Here is a 19,921-nt window from a genome sequence, read left to right as displayed (position 1 = left end):
AGGCGTGAGCCACCACCACGCCCGGCCCATTATGACTTTTTAATAAATTTTATTATATATTACAAATATGCAAGAACTATTATTCATGCAACATTTAATGCACACATGGATTTCCAGACCCCTTGCAGAGATCTACAGCCCAATCCATTTCTCCAGGCACTCATCTCCTCCTACCACAAGTTTCTCACATTTTAGGCTGGACGATTCCTTTAGAGAAGGTATCAAACAGCTCGTTAAACCGGATTATCTTCAAAATCACTTCCAATCTTGAGATTATAAGATCCTGGGACAACGAGTACTTCTAAAAAGAATTTTGAGACTCCTAAAGAAATGACAGCTTGACCAATATTTAGGTCCTCTACCTCCTGACACTCTTTTCAGACAACTATGAAGAAATTTAAAAGGTATAACCCCATAAGGAGGAGACAACAATGGAGGACAGGTGGCAACAAGTCTCTGTATAATGGAAAGCAGACAGTGGACTTCCAAGGTGAGATGGCAGATTGAACACACACACATCTAATTTTGCTTCCTCCCAAAACGTTACTAAAACAAGGATAAAGAAAGTTGTGTTATTGTTGTTTGTTCTGTTTTTAGGACACAAGCCATTACGACAGGGAGAATGAGACAATAGCAACAAAATTTTGGAAGCTGGAAAGCAGCCGGATAACTGACCTAGTCAAAGATGCCAAAATCTTTTTTTTTTTTTTTTTTTTTGTGACGGAGTGTCACTCTGTCGCCAGGCTGGAGGTGCAGTGGCGCAATCTCAGCTCACTGCTACCTCCACCTCCTGGGTTCAAGCAATCCTCCTGCCTCAGCCTCCTGAGTAGCTGGGACTACAGGCACACACCACCACGCACAGCTAATTTTTGTATTTTTAGTAGAGACGGGGTTTCACCATGTTGGCCAGGATGGTCTCGATCTCTTGACCTCATGATCTGCCTGCCTCAGCCTCCCAAAGGGCTGGGATTACAGGGGTGAGCCACTGCACCCCGCCAAAGATGGCCAAATTCTAAGCCAGCAATGCTGACAACTAAGAACAAACCGGTTTATGCCATAGATTCCTCAAAAGGCTCAGGAACTGCCAGAACAAAGAGTGGAAGGGGGACTAAAAGAAAGGAGCAAGTGAATGCTGAACAGTTAGAATCCCAGATTTCTTCCAAGCTGCTGAGTGGCCCCACCCTCAATGTGGCAGGTGACAGATTTCTCTTCTCAAGAGGGTAAACCATACAAGGTGGAAGACATAGGCATCCTAACAGAGACAGATTGTGTGAGCCCAATATACTAAATGTTCTATGGCTCCTTACCCAACCCTCTTTTCCTGAGTTCCCAGATACTGACAACCAGACCTCAACTCTCCAAGCAGAAAACTGGAAGATACTCTCTGGAAAATATGACTAGGACAAAAGGAAAGATAAATACAGTGGAGACAGCCTCAAACAATCCACCCAGATCAATCATTTCAATCTTGGCTACACACTGGAATTATCTTGGCAGCTTTAAAAAATACTGGTGCTAATCTTCGGAGATAGAAATCAGAATAGTGGTCACCTCTAGGCTGGGAGTGAGACAACAGAAGAAAGGGATATGAAGGAATTTTCTAGAATTTTTTGCCATGCTCTACATCTTATATCAGTTACATGGTAAAAATCAAACTATACACTTAAATTCTGTGCATTTTACTGTATGTAGCCACACCTAATTTTTTTTAACTATCGCTACCTGGGACCTAGTCTCAGAGATTCTGACGTATTAGCAGCAGGGATTTTTTTTTTAAATTCTCCATGTGATTATAATGTGCAGCCGAAGCTGAGAATCACTGCTTTAGACTCTAGAATACAGGGTAAAACAACACGTCCTTAAGTCCTACTTACAAGTTCAGGACTTCCCATCAGCTTTCAGTAGCCCACTGTTAATCATGAACAGACAACCAAGGATTACCAGTCTTCCGAGGAGGGCCTCTACTAATAAGACTATACCAAACAGGAAAAAAAGTAACTTGGAAGAAACTATGCAAGGAAAAGAAGGTCTAGGCCAGGTGCAGCGCCTCACAGCTGTACTCCTAGCACTTTGGGAGGCCAAGGTGGATGGATCACTTGAGGTCAGGAGTTCAAGACCAGCCTGGCCAACATGGTGAAAACCCGGCTCTACTAAAAATACAAAAATTAGCTGGGCATGATGGCAGATGCCTGTAATCCCAGCTACTTGGAAGGCCGAGACGGGGAATCGCTTGTACCCGGAAGATGGTGGCTGCAGTGAGCCGAGATCACGCCACTGCACTCTAGCCTGGGTGGCTGAGACTCCGTCTCAAAAAAAAAAAAAAAAAAAGAAAGGTTTAAAAAAACGATTTTTAACATTCTCAGAGAGATAAGAACAGATATGGCACCCATGAAACAAGAAGAGATGGAGAAATAAGTGACTGAGTAGAGGAGGCTGAACCTACTGGCCTACAAAAGGGAATACAATCAAGAAACAAGCTGAGGAGTCTCTCCGAGCCTATTCTGGCTCAGAAGGCTGCCAGATAAAGTGATATAAAAATTTTTTTAATTTAAAAAATAAAAAGAAGCAAGCTGATTTGGCTAACTCACAGAATCCCAGAAAGGCTCAGAATCTAGGAGCCTAGGAGTTCCCAGGTATAGGGTCAGTGGAGAGGCATGGGGCTAAAGAGAAAGTAAATGGTTTAAAGTTTATGTAAGGTACAGTTGGACTCTAGTCTAGGTTCCCTCCTCCGCCACCATTCCTATCTCATAAACTTATTTTCTAGAAACTCTGACTTGGTGATACGATTTGGCTCTGTGTCCCCACCCAAATCTCACCTTAAATTGTTAATAATCCCCACATGTCAAGGGCAGGACCAGGTGGAGATAAATGAATCACAGGGGCAATTTCCCCCACCCTGTTATTGTGATAGTGAGTGAGTTCTCACCAGATCTGATGGTTTTACAGGGGGCTTCACCCTTTGCTGGGCATTCATTCGCTCTCCTGTTCCCCTGTGAAGAGGTGCTTTCCACCATGGTTGTAAGTTTCCTGATGCCTCCCCAGCCATATGGCACTGTAAGTCAATTACACCTCTTTTCTTTATAAATTACCCCGTCTTGGGTATTCTTCATAGCGGCATGAGAACAGACTAATACACCTGTGAGACTCCAGACTCAAGAAAAGTAAAGTAAGGCTCAAGGCTGAAAGCCAAGGGGTTAAACAGAAGTGTGTTTGATGAAAAGCAGCCCCTGCCCACAGCCCACTTTCTTTGCCCACCTCTCAAAGTTGGAGAGCTTATATTACCACATATCAAAGCTTACTATAAAGTTACATTAATACAGTGATATTAGTGCAAGGATGACAAATACACAAATAAAACAGAACAAAGTATCCAGAAACAGACCCACACTAATTTCATAAGTTAGCTGACCATACTGTTATCTAATTTATGAAAAAAAGTGCCACACAGTGCAGATGGACAAGGATGGTATTTGCAATAAATGGTGCTGGATCAAACAGACGTCTATATAGTAAAAAGTGAATCTTGGCCCGGTGCAGTGGGTCATGCCTAAATCCCAGCACTTTGGGAGGTCAAAGCAGGTGGAGATCATGTTACTGCACTCCAGCCTGGGTGATACAGTGAGACCCTGTCTCAAAGAAAAAAAAAAGTAAATTTTTTTTTTTTTTTTTTTTTTTGAGACCGAGTCTCACTCTGTCGCCCAGGCTAGAGTGCAATGGCACAATCTCGGCTCACTGCAACCTCTGCCTCCTAGGTTCAAGCGATTCTCCTGCCTCAGCCTCCTGAGTAGCTGGGATTACAGGCAGCTGCCACCACGCCCAGCTAATTTTTGTATTTTTAGTAGAGACAGGGTTTCGCCATGTTGGCTAGGCTGGTCTCAAACTCCTGACCTCATGATCCGCTCGCCTCGGCCTCCCAAAGTGCTGGGATTTCAGGCATGAGCCACCACGCCCGGCCTAAAAAGTTAATCTTGACCCCTGCGATTCATCAAGAATTTACTCTAAATTATATACCTTAAATGCAAAAAGTAGGGGATGGGTACAGTGGCTCACACCTGTAATCCCAGCACTTTGGGAGGCCGAAGAGAGCAGATTGCTTGAGCCCAAGAGTTTGAGACCAGCCTGGGTAATATGTTGAAACCCTGTCTCTACAAAACATACAAAAATTAGCCAGGTATGGTGGCATATGCCTGTAGTCGTAGTCACAGCTACTCAGGAGGCTGAGGTGGGAGGAATGCTTGAGCACAGGAGGCGGAGGTTGCAGTGTTCTGAGACTGCACCACTGCACTTCAGACCCTGTCTGAAAAAAAAAAAATTTTTTTTGCAAAAAGTAAAATAAAATAGCTATAAGACAACACAGAGGCCGGGCGCGGTGGCTCACGCCTGTAATCCCAGCACTTTGGGAGGCCGAGGCGGGCGGATCACGAGGTCAGGAGATCGAGACCATCCTGGCTAACACGGTGAAACCCCGTCTCTACTAAAAATACAAAAAATTAGCCGGGCGTGGTAGCGGGCGCCTGTAGTCCCAGCTACTCGGGAGGCTGAGGCAGGAGAATGGCGTGAACCCGGGAGGCGGAGCTTGCAGTGAGCCGAGATCGCGCCACTGCACTCCAGCCTGGGCGACAGAGCGAGACTCCGTCTCAAAAAAAAAAAAAAAAAAAAGACAACACAGAAAAATATGTTCATATTCTCAGGTTAGGCATTGATTTCTTAAATAGGACACAAAAAGCAGTAACCATAAAGGACAAGATTGATAAAGTATACTTCATTAAAATTAAGAATCTCAGGCTGGGTGCAGTGGTTCATGCCTGTAATCACAACACTTTGGGAGGCTGAGGCTGGTGTAGGTGTATGACTTGAGCCCAGGAGTTCGAGACCAGCCTATGCAACATGGCAAAACCCCATTTCCACTAAAGATACAAAAATTAGCTGGGCACGGTGGTGCTCATCTGTAGTTCCAGCTACTTGGGGGTTAAGGCAGGAGGAATACCTGAGCCTTGGGAGATCAAGATTGCAGTGAGTCGTGATCGTGCCACTGCACTCCAACCTGGGCAACAGAGTGAGATTCTGTCTCAAAAAAAAAAAAAAAAAAAAAAGGCCAGGCACGGTGGCTCACACCTGTAATCCCAGCACTTTAGGAGGCCGAGGTGGATGGATCATGAGGTCAAGAAATCAAGACCATCCTGGCCAACATGGTGAAGTCCTGTCTCTACTAAAAATACAAAAAGTAGCCGGGCATGGTGGCACACACCTATAGTCCCAGCTACTCAGTAGGCTGAGGCAGGAGAATTGCTTGAACCCGGGAGGCGAGGGTGCAGTGAGCCGAGATCGCGCCACTGCACTCTAGCCTGGCAACAGAGTGAGACTCCATCTTACAAAACAAACAAACAAAACACACACACACACACACAAATTAAGAATCTCCAGGCATGAAAAAAACACCATTAAAAGACTGAAAAGGCAAAATACAGACTGAAAAAAATAAAAATGCAATACATATATATCCTAGAAAGGACTCATATCCAGAATAAAGTATTATAAATCAGAGAAAAATAAGCATATCAACGAAAACTGGGCAAAAAGACTTAACAGGCACTTCACAAGAGGAAATATAAATAGTCAACAAAAGATACTCAACCTCAGTACCAGGAAAATGCAAAATGAAACCACACTGATATATTACTGTACCTCTACTAGACTAGCAAAAAAAATTTCAACTGACAAGCACCAGCAAGGATGTGGGGTAACCGGAACATTCCCTGCTAATTGCTAGAACCACTTTGGGAAAATGTTCAACAATATCTAATACTAGAGTTTTATCACCCACGTACCTATAAAACCAACAATGCCACTCCTACATACATACTCCAATCTAGTAATGTCCTATTTCTTGATCTTTGGTGGTTCACTTAGTAAAAATTCATTACCTGCAATGTTTTTTGTTTTTGTTTTTTTTGAAAGACGGTCTCACTCTGCCGCTCAGGCTGGAGTGCAGTGGCATGATCAAGGCTCACTGCAACTTCGACCTCCCCGGCTTTGGTGATCCTCCCACCTCAGCCTCCTGGGTAGCTCGGACTACCAGCGCACACAACCACACCCAGCTAATTTTTGTATTTTTAGTAGAAAATGGAGTTTTGCCACGTTGCCCTGGCTGGTCTCAAACTCCTGGGCTCAAGTGATCCACCTGCCTCTGCCTCTGCCTCCCAAAATGCTAGGATCACAGGCGTGAGCCACCGCACCCAGACCACCTGCACATTTAGAATTGTGAACTTTTTCTCTATACTTCAATAACTTAGTTCTAAGATTTATTTGACACAAAGTTCTCGGAAATCGTAGTTATCATTTTAGAACAGAAAAAAGACCACCTGGGCCAGGTGCGGTGGCTCACGCCTGTAATCCCAGCACTTTCGAAGGCCGAGGCGGGCAGATCATTTGAGGTCAGGAGTTCGAGACCAGCCTGACCAACACGGTGAAACCCCGTTTCTACTAAAAATACAAAAAAAAAAAAAAAAATTAGCCGGGCGTGGTGATGTACGCCTGTAATCCCAGCTACTCGGGAGGCTGAGGCAGGAGAATATATCCAGCCTAGGCGACAAAGTGAGACTCAGCCTTAAAAAAAAAAAAAAAAAAAGAAAAGAAAAGAAAAGAAAAAGAAGGCCGGGCACGGTGGCTCACGCCTGTAACCCCAACACTTTGGGAGGCTGAGGCGGGTGGAACACGAGGTCAAGAGATCAAGACCATCCTGGCCAACATGGTGAAACCTCGTCTCTACTAAAAATACAAAAATTAGCTGGGAGTGGTGGCGCGCGCCTGTAGTCCCAGCTACTCGGGGGGCTGAGGCAGGAGAATTGCTTAAACACAGGAGGTGGAGGTTGCAGTGAACCAAGGTCGCCACTGCATTCCAGTCTGGCGACAGAGCGAGACTCCCTGTCAAAAAAAAAAAAAAAAGAAAAGAAAAGAAAAGAAAAAGAAAAAGAGCTTCTGGTACACTGGTGAAATTCTACTAACAAAATTTTAAAACAAAAAAAGTTACTTACATCAGCTCAGAACAAAGATTAAAAACTACCAGCAGATCACTTTTCTTTAACTTCAGTAAGCACTGTAATTCATTCTTTCGGCAAAGAAAGGAGTTTATTATTCAACACTGTAACCCAAAGAAAAGATACCACTTCAAGAAAATACTTCTTTTCGAAAGCAGCTCTACCAGCAATAGATAGGAGGAAAGCGAGGAAACCATTCCAAAAGGCTTGGTTTAACGCTTGGGTGAAAGGATGCCAAATGAGATGATCTAAGAAGCCCCAAAGACAGACAGACAGACAGACACAGGGAAATCACAGCAACTCTTTTGAGTGCAAACACCAACACCACAATCCAACCTACCGGAAATCCTGAGGTTAATTTGAGGCTTGCCCCACTAGTCATAAGGTGATTCAGGAATGGCTACAAACTCTTCTCAAGTGCATTCTGGACCTGGCACATCTGTCTTGCCCATCAGCAGCCTGGAGACACGCCATGCGCAGAATCCCGGAGGCCAAGTAAAGATGCCAACTTTGCAAGTCAGGGGAGCGAGCGCTCTCACCCCTCAGGTCCCCAAAGGGAACCGACTTCTGGCCTCGAGGGTGGGGTGCAGGGTCAGTGTCCTCCACGGGATTTACGAGGACGTGCCCCCGAAGCTGCTCCGTCCCTCCACCGCCCTGGGACGCCACAGTTAGACCCAACGACGAGTTTCTTCCCCAGCGCCCACGAAAAGGAGGGCTGCGGGCGGCGGCGGCGGCGACAGGCGAGGAAGCGAGTGCAGGGAACTTAGGCCCCGGCGGGGCCAGGCACGCCCGCCCCGCTCGCACAGCAAAACTTGCGACGGCCCCCGCCCGCCGCGCCTCGGCCCAGCTGTGCGCCAGCGGAACACGGACTCACCGCCCGCCCGGCCTCCCGGCCCGCCCGGCCTGGCGCAGCGCCCCTCACCTTGGAAACGTTGAGTAGACTTCGCCGTAAACATTAACTTCCCATCCAGCCGGCAGCCGCGCCGCCGCGTCTCAGCGCCTCGGCCCCGCTCCTGGCTCCACGGGTCGCCCGTCCCGCGTTCCCAAAAGCACCACGCTCACTCAGAAGCTCAGGGCCGCCTCGCGACCCTCACCTACCCCTCCCGGCACCGCCGCTGTCGGAACCGCAGCCAGCCCCTTGCCAGCTGACCAGCTGGTTCCTCCGGGGTCCGGCCCGGCCGCGTCAGGAGAGCCCAAAGCGCAGGCGCGGCAGGCCCTTAAAGAGACCCGGCAGCCTCTACCGCAGAATGGGTTGGAGCAGGTTAGGGGCCGGGCGGGCCGGCCGAGAAAAGGAGAAGGCGAAGGGATTGGACGGAGTGCAGAGAAGGCGGGGAAATCGCTCTCTCCCTCCGCCTCTCTTTCAAAGCACCAGCCCTCAGTCCTGGAAGTCGCCGACTTCCCCGGCCACTTGAACCGCCCCTTCCATGTTAAAACGGTAGAACACACACCCCCTCGGGGGCCCGAAGCGACCCCGAGCTTAGGACTGCAGGCCTCGCGCTGCCGCACCGACGCGGAGCCTGACTTCCAGGGCCCTGGCACGCGGTGCTGACGCGCATGCTTCGGAAGGCAGCCCCGAGCTCCCCCAGAGGTGGCCTTAGGGCACTCGCAAAAACAATAATCAACGCGTAAATGACACTTGTAATTGTAATGTACTCTTACACGTGTCTTCGCACTGGGTTTATGCAGACTCCTGCAGGGGGCAGAACATGGGCACGAATACGTAAGATTCAGCCGGGCAGCCCTCCAGCGTCAACGAAGACATTCTTAGAAGGAAAGTACTTTGTTTGGGACGGAAACAGCCTATTAATTTCTGGTCCAGGAAAAGCAGGCAAGAAAAAGTAAAAAGGCAATACAGATTACTTTCATTATATGTTTAGAAGTGACAGCCGGGCGCGGTGGCTCACACCTGTAGTCCCAACACTTTGGGAGGCCGAGGCGGGCGGATTGCCTGAGGTCAGGAGTTGGAGACCAATCTGGCCAACATGGTGAAACCCCGTCTCTACTAAAAATACAAAAAAAAAAAATATAGCCCGGCGTCGTGGCGTGCGCCTGTACTCCCAGCCAAGCTACTCTGGAGGCTGAGGCAGGGGAATTGCTTGAACCACGGAGGTGGAGGTTGCAGTGAGCCAAGATCGCGCCACTGCACTCCAGCCTGGGCGACAGAACGATACTCTGTCTCAAAAAAAAAAAGGGACAAAAATTATAATAATTAGCAGCACAAGAAACTCCAGAATTATTTGTCTAGAAATTAGATATCCCTATTTTTTAATTTAAATTTATAAGACAGAATTCGCAGATGGGTTTCCACTGAACTAAGCATTTCAGAAAAAAAAAAAAAAAAAAAAAACCTTACTTTTTTTTCAACAAGATTAGGAAATACCAAGAAATAGGAAGTAAAGCCATGCCCTCCACCCAGCTAAAAACTTTGAAAACTTGAACTTTTATCTGAGGCAAATGTTTGCATAACTTTAGGTTGTGCCATTATTTAAAGAAATTTCAATTAACAATTTTATTGCAACTCAATCCTTGTATAAGAAAACTAAGCTACATCCTTGATAATGTACCTCTCCCCTCTTATATTCCATCCGTCAGCAAATTCTATTGGTTTTTCCCTTACAAATGGTCCTTGAATCTGTCCTCTCCTATTTCCTCCATCACCACCCTAGTCTAGGCTACCTTCACCTGGGGAGTGGGGGTGGAGGGATTACTGACCTAGTCTTCTTGTGGTTTACCCATATTCCCTTTATCCCCATTCTAATCTCAACACAACAGGCAGAGTGACTTTTTCAAAATAACAGTGTGACCCTGTCACTTCCCAGCCTAAACCACTTAAACACCTTCCCATTCTCTTAGAAAAAACCCTCCTAACTAACCAAGCCCTGAATGGCCAGGTGCCTTGCCCACCTCTCCACCTCTTCTCACTGCTCAGACCAATTCCACCCTGCTGTCTGTGCTCCAGCCACGCTAGCCTCTTTTATTCCCTATTTACCGGCTTCCTGGCCTCAACAGAGCTTTTACTCATGCATTGCTCTGTGCCCGGAAAGTTCTCCCAGTCCTCATCCTTTGACAACGGCTCTAGTATCCACCTCTGAGAAGCATCTTCTGACCTCCCTATGGTGGTCTCTTACTCCTTTCACATCGCATGAAACTGTAATTGGGTAGTTATATTGGTGAATTTTTTACTATTAGCTCCTTAAGTCCAGGATTTGATTTTGTTTGTTTCATGGTTGTATTTTCATATTTGTTAAATATATATTTGTTCAGTAAATGAAAATTATAGATGCTAGAACTTAAACTAAATTTGGCATAAAGTCAGAGAAAGGTAAAATGTCACCATCTGACATTTGGAATCAGAATCTAAAAACTTCAGTTATGTTAAAACTGATTTTATATCATTTTAGCTGGGTTGTCACAAGATTCTTTGGGTAACCTTTAAAACAGTTCTCAAAGAGCCTTTTGTAAGCACCTGAATTAATAATGATAAGACATGGGATGGCCCACATGAAACTAATAACATTGATTGCTTCAAGAGAGGAAGACTGAGCCAAGCACGGTGGCTCACGCCTATAATCTAAACACTTTGGAAGGCTGAGGCTGGCAGATCATTTAAGATCAGGAGTTTAAGACTAGCCTGAGCAATATGGCAAAACCCTATCTTTACAAAAAAAAAAAATACAAAAAAAAATTTAGACAGGTGTGATGGTAGGCACCTGTAGTCCTGCTACTTGGGAGACTGAGGCAGGAGGATTGCCTGAGCCTGGAAGGGTGAGGCCGAAGTGAGCCATGATCGTGCCACTGCACTCCAGCCTGGGCGACAGAGAAAGATCTTGTCTCAAAAAAAAAAAAAAGAGAGAGAGAGAGAGAGGAAGACTGGGTGACTGGTGGGTACCAGTGGGAAGGAGATTTTTACTGCATGCCCAAAAGGTTTAAAATTGTACCTTTTTTATCTTAAAATATGTGAATTATCTATGTGAAGATAAATAAATGACACAAAAGAGTGTCATACTGTTCCATTTATTTGAAATTCTAGAAAAGACAAAATTAATCTGTGGTGAAAAAAATCATAACAGTGGTTCCCTGTGGCAGGGGATTGACTGGGATGGTACATGAGTGAAATTTCTGGGTGGTAAAAATGGTCTCTATCTTGATAGGGATGTGAGTTACATAGGTATATTCACTTATCAAAAAATATGCAGGTAACATTTCAGTGAATGTAAATTTTACCTTAAAAACTATAAAAAATAGTGGCGGGGCGTGGTGGCTCACACCTGTAATCCTAGCACTTTGGGAGGCCAAGGTGGGTGGATTGCCCGAGCTGAAGAGTTCAAGACCAGCCTGGACAACACAGTGAAACCCCATCTCTACTGAAATACAAAAAAAAAATTAGCCGGGCATGGCGGCATGTGCCTGTAATCTCAGCTACTCGGGAGACTGAGACAGGAGAATCGCTTGAACCTCGGGGGCGGAGGTTGCAGTGAGCCGAGAGTGCATCATTGCACTCCAGCCTAGGTGACAGAGTGAGAGACTCCATCTCAAAAACAAAACAAACAAAAAAAAAAAAAAACTAGGCAGGACATGATGGCTCATGCCTGTAATCCCAGCACTTTGGGAGGCCAAGGTGGTGGATCACAAGGTCAGGAGTTCAAGACCAACCTGGCCAACATGGTGAAACCCCATCTCTACTAAAAATACAGAAATTAGCTGGGCGTGGTGGTGTGTGCCTGTAGTCCCAGCTACTCGGGAGGCTGAGGCAGGAGAATTGCTTGAACCCAAGAAGTGGAGCTTGCAGTGAGCCGAGATCGTGCCACTGCACTCCAGCCTGGGCAACAGAGCAAGACTCTGTCTCAATAGCAACAACAACAACAAAAAAAACCCCATAAAAATTAAATAAAATTTTAAAATCTAATAGCTAACACCTGGTTGAGCACTCAACATGTATGGGTGTTGGCTAAGGCTATATACATACACTATTTCGTTTAATCCTCATATTGTCCTCATGGGGTAGGTATTATTATCATAACCCCCTTGCATATGAAGAAGCTGAAATTTAATAAATACCAAATAACTTACCTCAATTTATACCCCTGGAAAGTGGTGGCAGAGTTTTTAACACAGTCAGTTGAATGCCAGAAGTGGTTAAACATTAGGCCCTGTAGCACTTCTCTGAAATTGTAATATTTTGGTTTATATACATTACTCATCTACTAGATCAAGAGCTTCACAATGATTGAAATCCTGTTTTGTCTTTTTGTTTGTTTGAGGTTTGTGGTTTCATTTTATTTTATTAATTTAAAAGACTGGGTCTCACTATGTTGCTCAGGCTGGACTTGGACTCCTGAATTCAAGCCATCCTCCTGCCTCAGCTTCTTCTTCTTTTTTTTTTCTCGCTCCGTCGCCCAGGCTGGAGTGCAGTGGCAAGATCTTGACTCACTGCAAGCTCTGCCTCCTGGGTTCACGCCATTCTCCTGCCTCAGCCTCCCGAGCAGCTGGGACTACAGGCGCCTGCCACCACACCTGGCTAATTTTTTGTATTTTTAGTAGAAACGGGGTTTCACCATGTTAGCCAGGACGGTCTCAATCTCCTGACCTTGTGATCCGCCCACCTCAGCCTCCCAAAGTGCTGGGATTACAGGCATGACCCACCGCGCCTGGCCTTCAGATAGTTTTATTTGCGGTAAATTCAGTGAGCAATTCAAAGTTTTCTATGTTCTGATACTGTACAGCCTTAGCATTGATTTGGGTCACTGTCTGGGAGGGGAACCCCTCTAAACTTGGCAAGGGTTAAACCCTGGAACACCGTGCTCTAAACTGCCAAAGGTGTTTAAGTCAGTCATGTTAGCTCCATTGTTCACAGAAAGGAAATGCAAGGGAGACAGTCCTCTGAAAGGCAAAAAACAACCCAAGGTACAAAGAAGGAACTCACCAGAAAAGTCAAACCCACTGTGAACAATATTCCTCCCTCACGCTGGGAGCTTTTTAGAGAACTAGACCATCTCAGTTACATTCTAGGATTGCACTGTCCAATACAGCAACCACTAGAGATACTAGCAACATGTGACTATTTACATTTAAACTTAAATTAAGCCAGGCATGGTGGCTCATGCCTGTAATCCCAGCACTTTGGGAGCCCAAGACAGGAGGATCACTTGAGGCCAAGAGTTTGAGGCCAGCCTGAGCAACATAGTCAGACCCTATCTGTACAAAAATAAAAATAAAAAAATTAGCTAGGTGTGTTGGCACAACTGTAGCTATTCTGGAGACTGAAGTGGGAGGGTCACTTGAGCCCAAGAGGTGGAGGTTGCAGTGAGTTAAGATCACACCCCTGCACTCCAGCCTGTGTGCCAGAGTGGGGCCCTGTCTCAAAAATAAATAAACTTAAAAGTTCAGTTTCATAGTCACACTCACATAGTTCAAGTGCTCAATAATAGCACATGTGGCTAGTGGCTACTGTCTGACAGCACAAATATAGAACATTTCCACTCATCAGAAAGTCCTATTGGTAGCACTATTAAAGAAAAAGGAGACATAACACTCCATTTCAACTCCTACTAATGTTCAAAACTAGTTTTTTGTTTTTTGTTTTTTAAATGAAGGCTCACAATGAAATAGTGACAGCTATTCATTACTAGGCTCATTACTTTCTACAATATGAATCTGAAAGGTACTCAAATAAAAAGCTATGGCCTCCATGCACTGGAGTTATAAGAATAGCTTTAACTTAGCAGGGCATGGTGGCGTGCACCTGTAGTCCCAGCAACTAGGGAGGCTAAGGTGGGAAGATCACTTGAGCCCAGGAGGTGGAGGTTGCAGTGAGCTGACATCACGCCACTGCACTGCACTGCACCCTGGGCAACAGAGCAAGATCCTGTCTCAAAAAAAAAAAAAGGAAATAATAGCTTTAACCTCACCACTTTACCACTTTACCTCCACTGTATGCATTCTTTAGAAGACTCTGACATCATCTTAGGAAAGAACATTATTAAGAGACACACAATTCTGTTTATCTCTTGATACTTGTGCACAGGTGGAGACTAGATCTGCCATGACTATGGGAAAGAACAAGCTCTCTGGAGCTACAGCTCAGACATCATTTCTATATGTGATACTACACATTAACACTGTCAGCCCAAAAAACTTTCGAAATTGAGTCACCAGAATGGGACATCAATAGTGTGCCAGTTTCTAGCCTACCCACCAAAAGGAGAAATTCATTCATTTCTTGACTTTGCAAAATACTTGTTTTAAAGCAAGAGAAAATTTGGTGGAACTAGAGTTAGTAATTCCCCTTAAACTATCCAATTATCTGGGAACTAGTAACTTCTACATTCATGCAAGTGACTAGACTGTGACCTAAAATTTCAAGTGTTCTTGCCAAAAACGTGATCAACCCCTTTGAGCTCTTCAAGCTCCAATCTTCTCATTCATAAACTGGAGATAATAATATCTACTTAAGCACTGAAGTGACAGTTAAGTGGAATAATATATGCCATGTGTATAACAAATATTCAAAAATAATAGCTATTGTAATTGCTATTTTCCAAAGCCACAAAACACCAATGTGCAAAAACAAAAAGACAAATAAAAAAGACTGAATTAGAAGAATCCTGATTTTGACACCTGCTAATAGTCTGGCTTTTAACCTCTGTAAGCTTCAGTCTCTTCATCAAGCAAATAAAAATAAGAGTCCCAATCATAGATGCGACGTGAGATGTGTTTTGATTTCGTGTGAAATTGTCTAATTAAAGCCAGGTACAAACATTAGCTAATGTTAATTAGCAGTTTCTCCCACCTCCACCAAAAAAAAAAAAAAAAAGGATGAGGTGAGGAAACTATTTTAGGAACATGATACTTTACAGAAAAATTTATGTAGCTTTTATTATGAACTGTGTTCCCAAACACGACGGGAGGCAACACTTCTGAAATCATTGAGAGGCCATGCAACCATCAACACTGTCACCAAATAGAGTTTGTGAACAAATGCTATGGTAACCAGTCATTTTCTTCTTCTCCATATGAGAAATGTGAAGCCCATACAGACATGCTAGGTCTCCTCTGTGAATGTGTATATTCAAAGAAACGTAAACAGCAGCCAATTACAGCTAGGAGAGAATTGCGGCAAGTGTTGAATTACAAAAAGCCAATTACTAAAATACCTTTCTTGCAGGTATGGAATTAAACCTAACACTTCATAAATTTTGTTCATCACTCGAATGGCTGCAGTACAATGAGATAACAGTCTTAAAATAAAACTGAAGAAATGTTAACAAGCTGTTCCTGTGTTTTGAAGATTAAGCGAAATATACAAATCCTAACTCAATAACAAATTACTTTCTGTTACAGCAATTACATTTTTATAAGTTTTAATATAAAATCAAACATCGTTTTACACATTTACCTGTTTCCCACTAGGGTTTCTAAAGGCAGCAGTCATTTTGTTGGTAACCATGATAAGCAGAGAAGACAGAGAGACTGGGGATTTGAATTGAATTTATAGCTGACTCATAGGCAGTGTTAACAAAGACATTGCCACTGGGATCCACCCATTTAACACCCTTTCAGTTCCACCTTATACACTTGTTAGGTAGTAGGGAGCTGGGAATGTGGAGGACTAGGAATGCTGAAACCAAAGCCTTTTTGTCTTAGGTATGCTAATTGATTTTGGTTTTTCATTCCTTCTTTCCTTCTTTTCTCCCCTTCCTCCCTCCCTCCCTTCCTTCCTTCCCTCTTCCATCTTCCTTCTTCTGTCCCTCCTTCCTTCCTTCTATGACTTATCTCAGAATGACGTTACAATTGTTATTGTGTTTGAGTGCCGACGCTGAGGCATTGGCTAGAAACTTCTATAATTAGGTGTTTTCTGACACTAGACAAAATTATTAATTTGGTAGAACTTTCCTCTTTGTCTTTTTTTTTTTCTCATTCTTTACCTGAGGTTTTGGAATTCTGCAGGCTATGTTGTGTTCTATTAATGGATGTTGCAGTTTGTTACTCAGGGGCTATTGAGAGTTTACTATGCAGTACAGAAGCAAGTGATATAGCTTGTGAGAGGTACCTAAATAGAGAGAAAGCCACTTCTTCAATTCTTTTCTAGGAGATCTGATATATTGGTTTTAAAGGATTACCTCTCTCATGATGGCTCCCATTTTGTTTCATTTTTTAAAGACAGGGTCTCGCTATGTTTCTCAGGCTGGCCTTGAACTCCTAGGCTCCAGTGACCCTCCTGCCTCAGCCTCCTGAATGGCTGGGACTGTAGGTGAACACCCCCGTGTTGCTGATGGCTTATGCTTTTAAAGCACTTACCATAGCTGGGCACTGTGGAAGCGCTTTTCATCTATCATCTCACTTAATCTTTATCATAATCCTATTGTTATCCCCATTTACAAGTGAATCCCCAAGCCAGTCGCCAAGAATGCTGAATTTATTTACTCCTTCATTTATTCACAAATATATTAAAGATATTCAACTATGTCAGCTACTTTCCTAAGAGGAAGGACAGTAATTCACATTTTCAGCTCCTACAGCATGTCAGAAATAATGTTATGTGCTTCCACATGACACAACTATTATTTGGCCCATTTAAAAGACAGGGAAGCTATGCCTGGTCCAAAGTCACATTGTTAGTAGAAGGAAAAGGCAAAAATGCAACCATGAGTCTCTCTTGACTACAAAACCTATATCATTTGGAGTTACAAAAATGTGGTACCTGTGTTCACATTCTAGTGTAAGAATGTGTAGTCTAGTATAGAAGACAAACATATGAACAAGTAAATGAACAATAACATTATATGTTCTGTTGTACCAAGATATAATGGTGGGAACATAGAGAAAGGGGAGTATCTAGCGTGGCTGAGTTGTACTATTTTTATTGTCCATACCCCCTTCCATCTTTTTCCATTAACAGGTGTAGATGCCTGACTCAAACAAAGCCAGTCACATTACCTTAACTCCCTGATCATACTGATTGATTCAAGGGGTTATGCCTGGGAGAATCCTGCCCTGGGGTTTTTCAAACCAGAGCTGGAAAAGTAAAAGCCCTGTGCCCTCTCATTATAAAGCTCTAAGGATGAAACTCTAAGGAGATCCTGGCTATACTCAGAGAAGCTAAATGAGATGGAGAATATCCTGAGGATATTAAAATCCCCGGTTCCAGTAATCCTGCCTTTACTAAGCCTTTGCTGTTCTAATCTTTCTTTAATGCTGTGACCACCCCCATAACCTTCAAAGGAAGGAGAGAAGGAGGAAGGGAAAAAGGAAAGAAGGAAGGACTCATGTACTTATCAAACTTTTTTTTAACATATTGTACCAGGCATTGTTCTAGGCACTGGAAATAGGTACAGGTGGTAGCCATTCTGATTTGACCCTGAGTGATCCTTGCTTTTGACCCCCAGTGATCCTCTTTGCCTGGTATTCATTTATGTATCCATGTGTAATCCCTCCTACATCGAATAAGGCTTGTCTGTGTGACCAACAAAATATGGCAAAAGTGACCAATTATGGCTGGGTGTAGTGGCTCATGCCTGTAATCCCAGGACTTTGGGAGGCCAAGGCAGGTGGATCACCTGAGGTCAGGAGTTCCAGACCAGCCTGACCAATATGGTGAAACCCCATCTCTACTAAAAACACAAAAATCAGCCGGGCATAGTGGTGTGCCCCTGTAGTTCCAGCTACTAGGGAGGATGAGACAGGATAATTGCTTGCACCTGGGAGGTGGAGCTTTCAGTGAACCGAGATCACGCCACTGAACTCCAGCCTGGGCGACAGAGCGAGACTCTGTCTCAAGAAAAAAAAAAAAAGTGACCAATTATAACCTTTGAGACTAGGTTATTGCACTTTTTGCCTTGTTTTCTTAAATTGCATGCTTTAGGGGAAGCCAGCCACCATGTGTGAACAGCTCTGTGAAGGAAAAGAACTAAGGCCTCCCATCAACATTCAGGACCAACTTTGACAGCCATGCCAATGAGCCACCTCAAAAGCAAATCTTTCAGCCCCAGTCAAGCCTTCAGATTACTTCAGTACCAGCTCACATCAGACTGAATCTCATGAAAAACCAAAAGCCAGAACCAGTCAGCAAGCTGCTGCTAAATTCCTATTACATAGAAACTGTGAGTGCACCATTGCATTCTAGCCTAGGCAACAGAGTGAGACCCTGTCTCAAATTTAAAAAGGGTAGGGGGTAGCAAAGGACTTGAACATTTCTCCAAAGAAGATATGCAATGAGCACGTGAAAAGATGCACCGCGTTATTAGTGATTAGGGACAAGCAAATCAAAACCAAATGATACACCACTTCACACTTACTAGAACGCTGTTATGAAAAAAGCAGAATATTACAAATGTTGGTGAGATGTGGAGAAATGTAAACCCTTGTGCATTGCTGGTGGGAATGTAAACTGATACAGCCACTGTGGAAAACAGTTTGGCAGTTCCTCAAGTTAAAAATAGAATTACCATATGATTCAGTAATTCCACTCCAAGCTGAAAGAATTTAAAACAGGAGCTCAAATAGATACTTCTTCACCAATATTCATAGCAGCACTATTTACAACAGCCAAAAGGGGGAAACAATCCAAATGTCTATCAAAAAATAAATGGATAAAGAAAAAGTGATACACTGAGGTCAGGAGTTCGAGACCAGCCTGGCCAACACAGTGAAACCCCGTCTCTACTAAAAATACAAAAAAATTAGCCAGGCGTGGTGGCAGGCACCTGTAATCCCAGCTACTCAAGAGGCTGAGGCAGGAGAATCGCTTAAACCCTGGAGGCAGAGATTGCAGTAAGCCAAGATCACACCACTGCACTCCTGCCTGGGTGACAAAGCTAGACTCAGTCTCAAAAGAAAAAAAAAAGAAAATGTGATACAATTAAATATATTATTCAGGCATACAGAGGAATGAAGTTCTGCTACATGCTATAACATGAATGAGCCTTGAAAACATTATGGTAAGTGAAATAAATCCATCGTGAAAGGACAAATATTATATTCTTCCACTTATATGAGGTATCTAGAGTAGTCAAATTCATAAAGAGAGAAAGTAAAATGGTGATTACTAAGGTCTGGGGGAACAGGGAATGAGGAGTTAGTGCTTAATGGACAGTTTCTGGTGGGGCAATAAAAGAGTTTTGCAACTAAGTAGTGATGGTGGTTATCAATATTGTAAATATACTTAATGCCACCGAATTATACACCTAAATATGGTTAAATCAGCAAACTTCAGGTTACGTATATTTTTCCACAAAATATACATTAAAAATATATCTATGAACAAAATATACATGAAAAAAGAAAATGATACCTTCTGGGAATTTAGATCATCTTGGAAAAGAAAAATAAAATAGAAAAATAATCTTGATTTGACTTAGTCGAAAAAATAAGTTGAACACATTAATAAATACATATATAATATATATGATATGAGATGGTATGAGTGAAGGAGAAAGGGAGTATGAAGAAAGGTTATTACAAATTTATTTTATTTTATTGAGACAGGATCTGACTGTGTTGCCCAAGGTGGAATGAGATCAGAGCTCACTGCAGCCTCAACCTCCTGGATTCAAGCAATCCTCCCATCTCAGCCCCCAAGTATCTGAGACTACAGGCACATGCTACCATGCCCAGCTAACTTTTATTTTTCATTTGTTTGGGTTTTTTTATTTTTTGGGTTTTTGTTGTTGTTGTTGTTTGTTTGTTTGGTAGAGACAGGGTTTCACCATGTTGCCCAGGCTGGTCTAGAACTCCTGAGCTCAAGTGACCAACTGCCTCAGCCTCCCAAAGTGCTGAGATTACAAGCATGAGCCACTGTACCTGGTGGTTATTATAATTTTAAACAGGACAGTCAGGGAAGACCTCACAAAGTAGGTGGTGGGGGCTGGGCACAGTGGCTCACGCCT

General features: G+C 43.7%; 1 protein-coding gene across 5 annotated transcripts in view; it reads right to left on the bottom strand.

Annotated features, from left to right (window-relative positions):
* The window catches only part of EVI5 (ecotropic viral integration site 5), a 285,495-nt gene extending 269,191 nt beyond the window's left edge, over nucleotides 1-16,304 (bottom strand). For 2 of the 5 annotated variants that reach the window (XM_063606865.1, XM_034931223.3), the window contains exon 1: nucleotides 15,433-16,304. In XM_063606865.1, the coding sequence (XP_063462935.1) occupies nucleotides 15,433-15,483 (51 nt within the window). In that variant the 5' untranslated portion in view covers nucleotides 15,484-16,304. Of the gene's footprint in view, nucleotides 1-7,377; nucleotides 7,932-15,432 lie in introns of those variants that run through there. The other 3 variants (XM_034931216.3, XM_055115997.2, XM_063606860.1) reach the window with 3 other exon arrangements.
* Between the last annotated feature and the right edge of the window lie 3,617 nt (nucleotides 16,305-19,921).

Source organism: Pan paniscus, chromosome 1 (genome assembly GCF_029289425.2).
Source record: "Pan paniscus chromosome 1, NHGRI_mPanPan1-v2.0_pri, whole genome shotgun sequence".
Lineage (NCBI taxonomy): Eukaryota > Metazoa > Chordata > Mammalia > Primates > Hominidae > Pan > Pan paniscus.
This window is presented reverse-complemented; position numbering and strand designations above follow the sequence as displayed.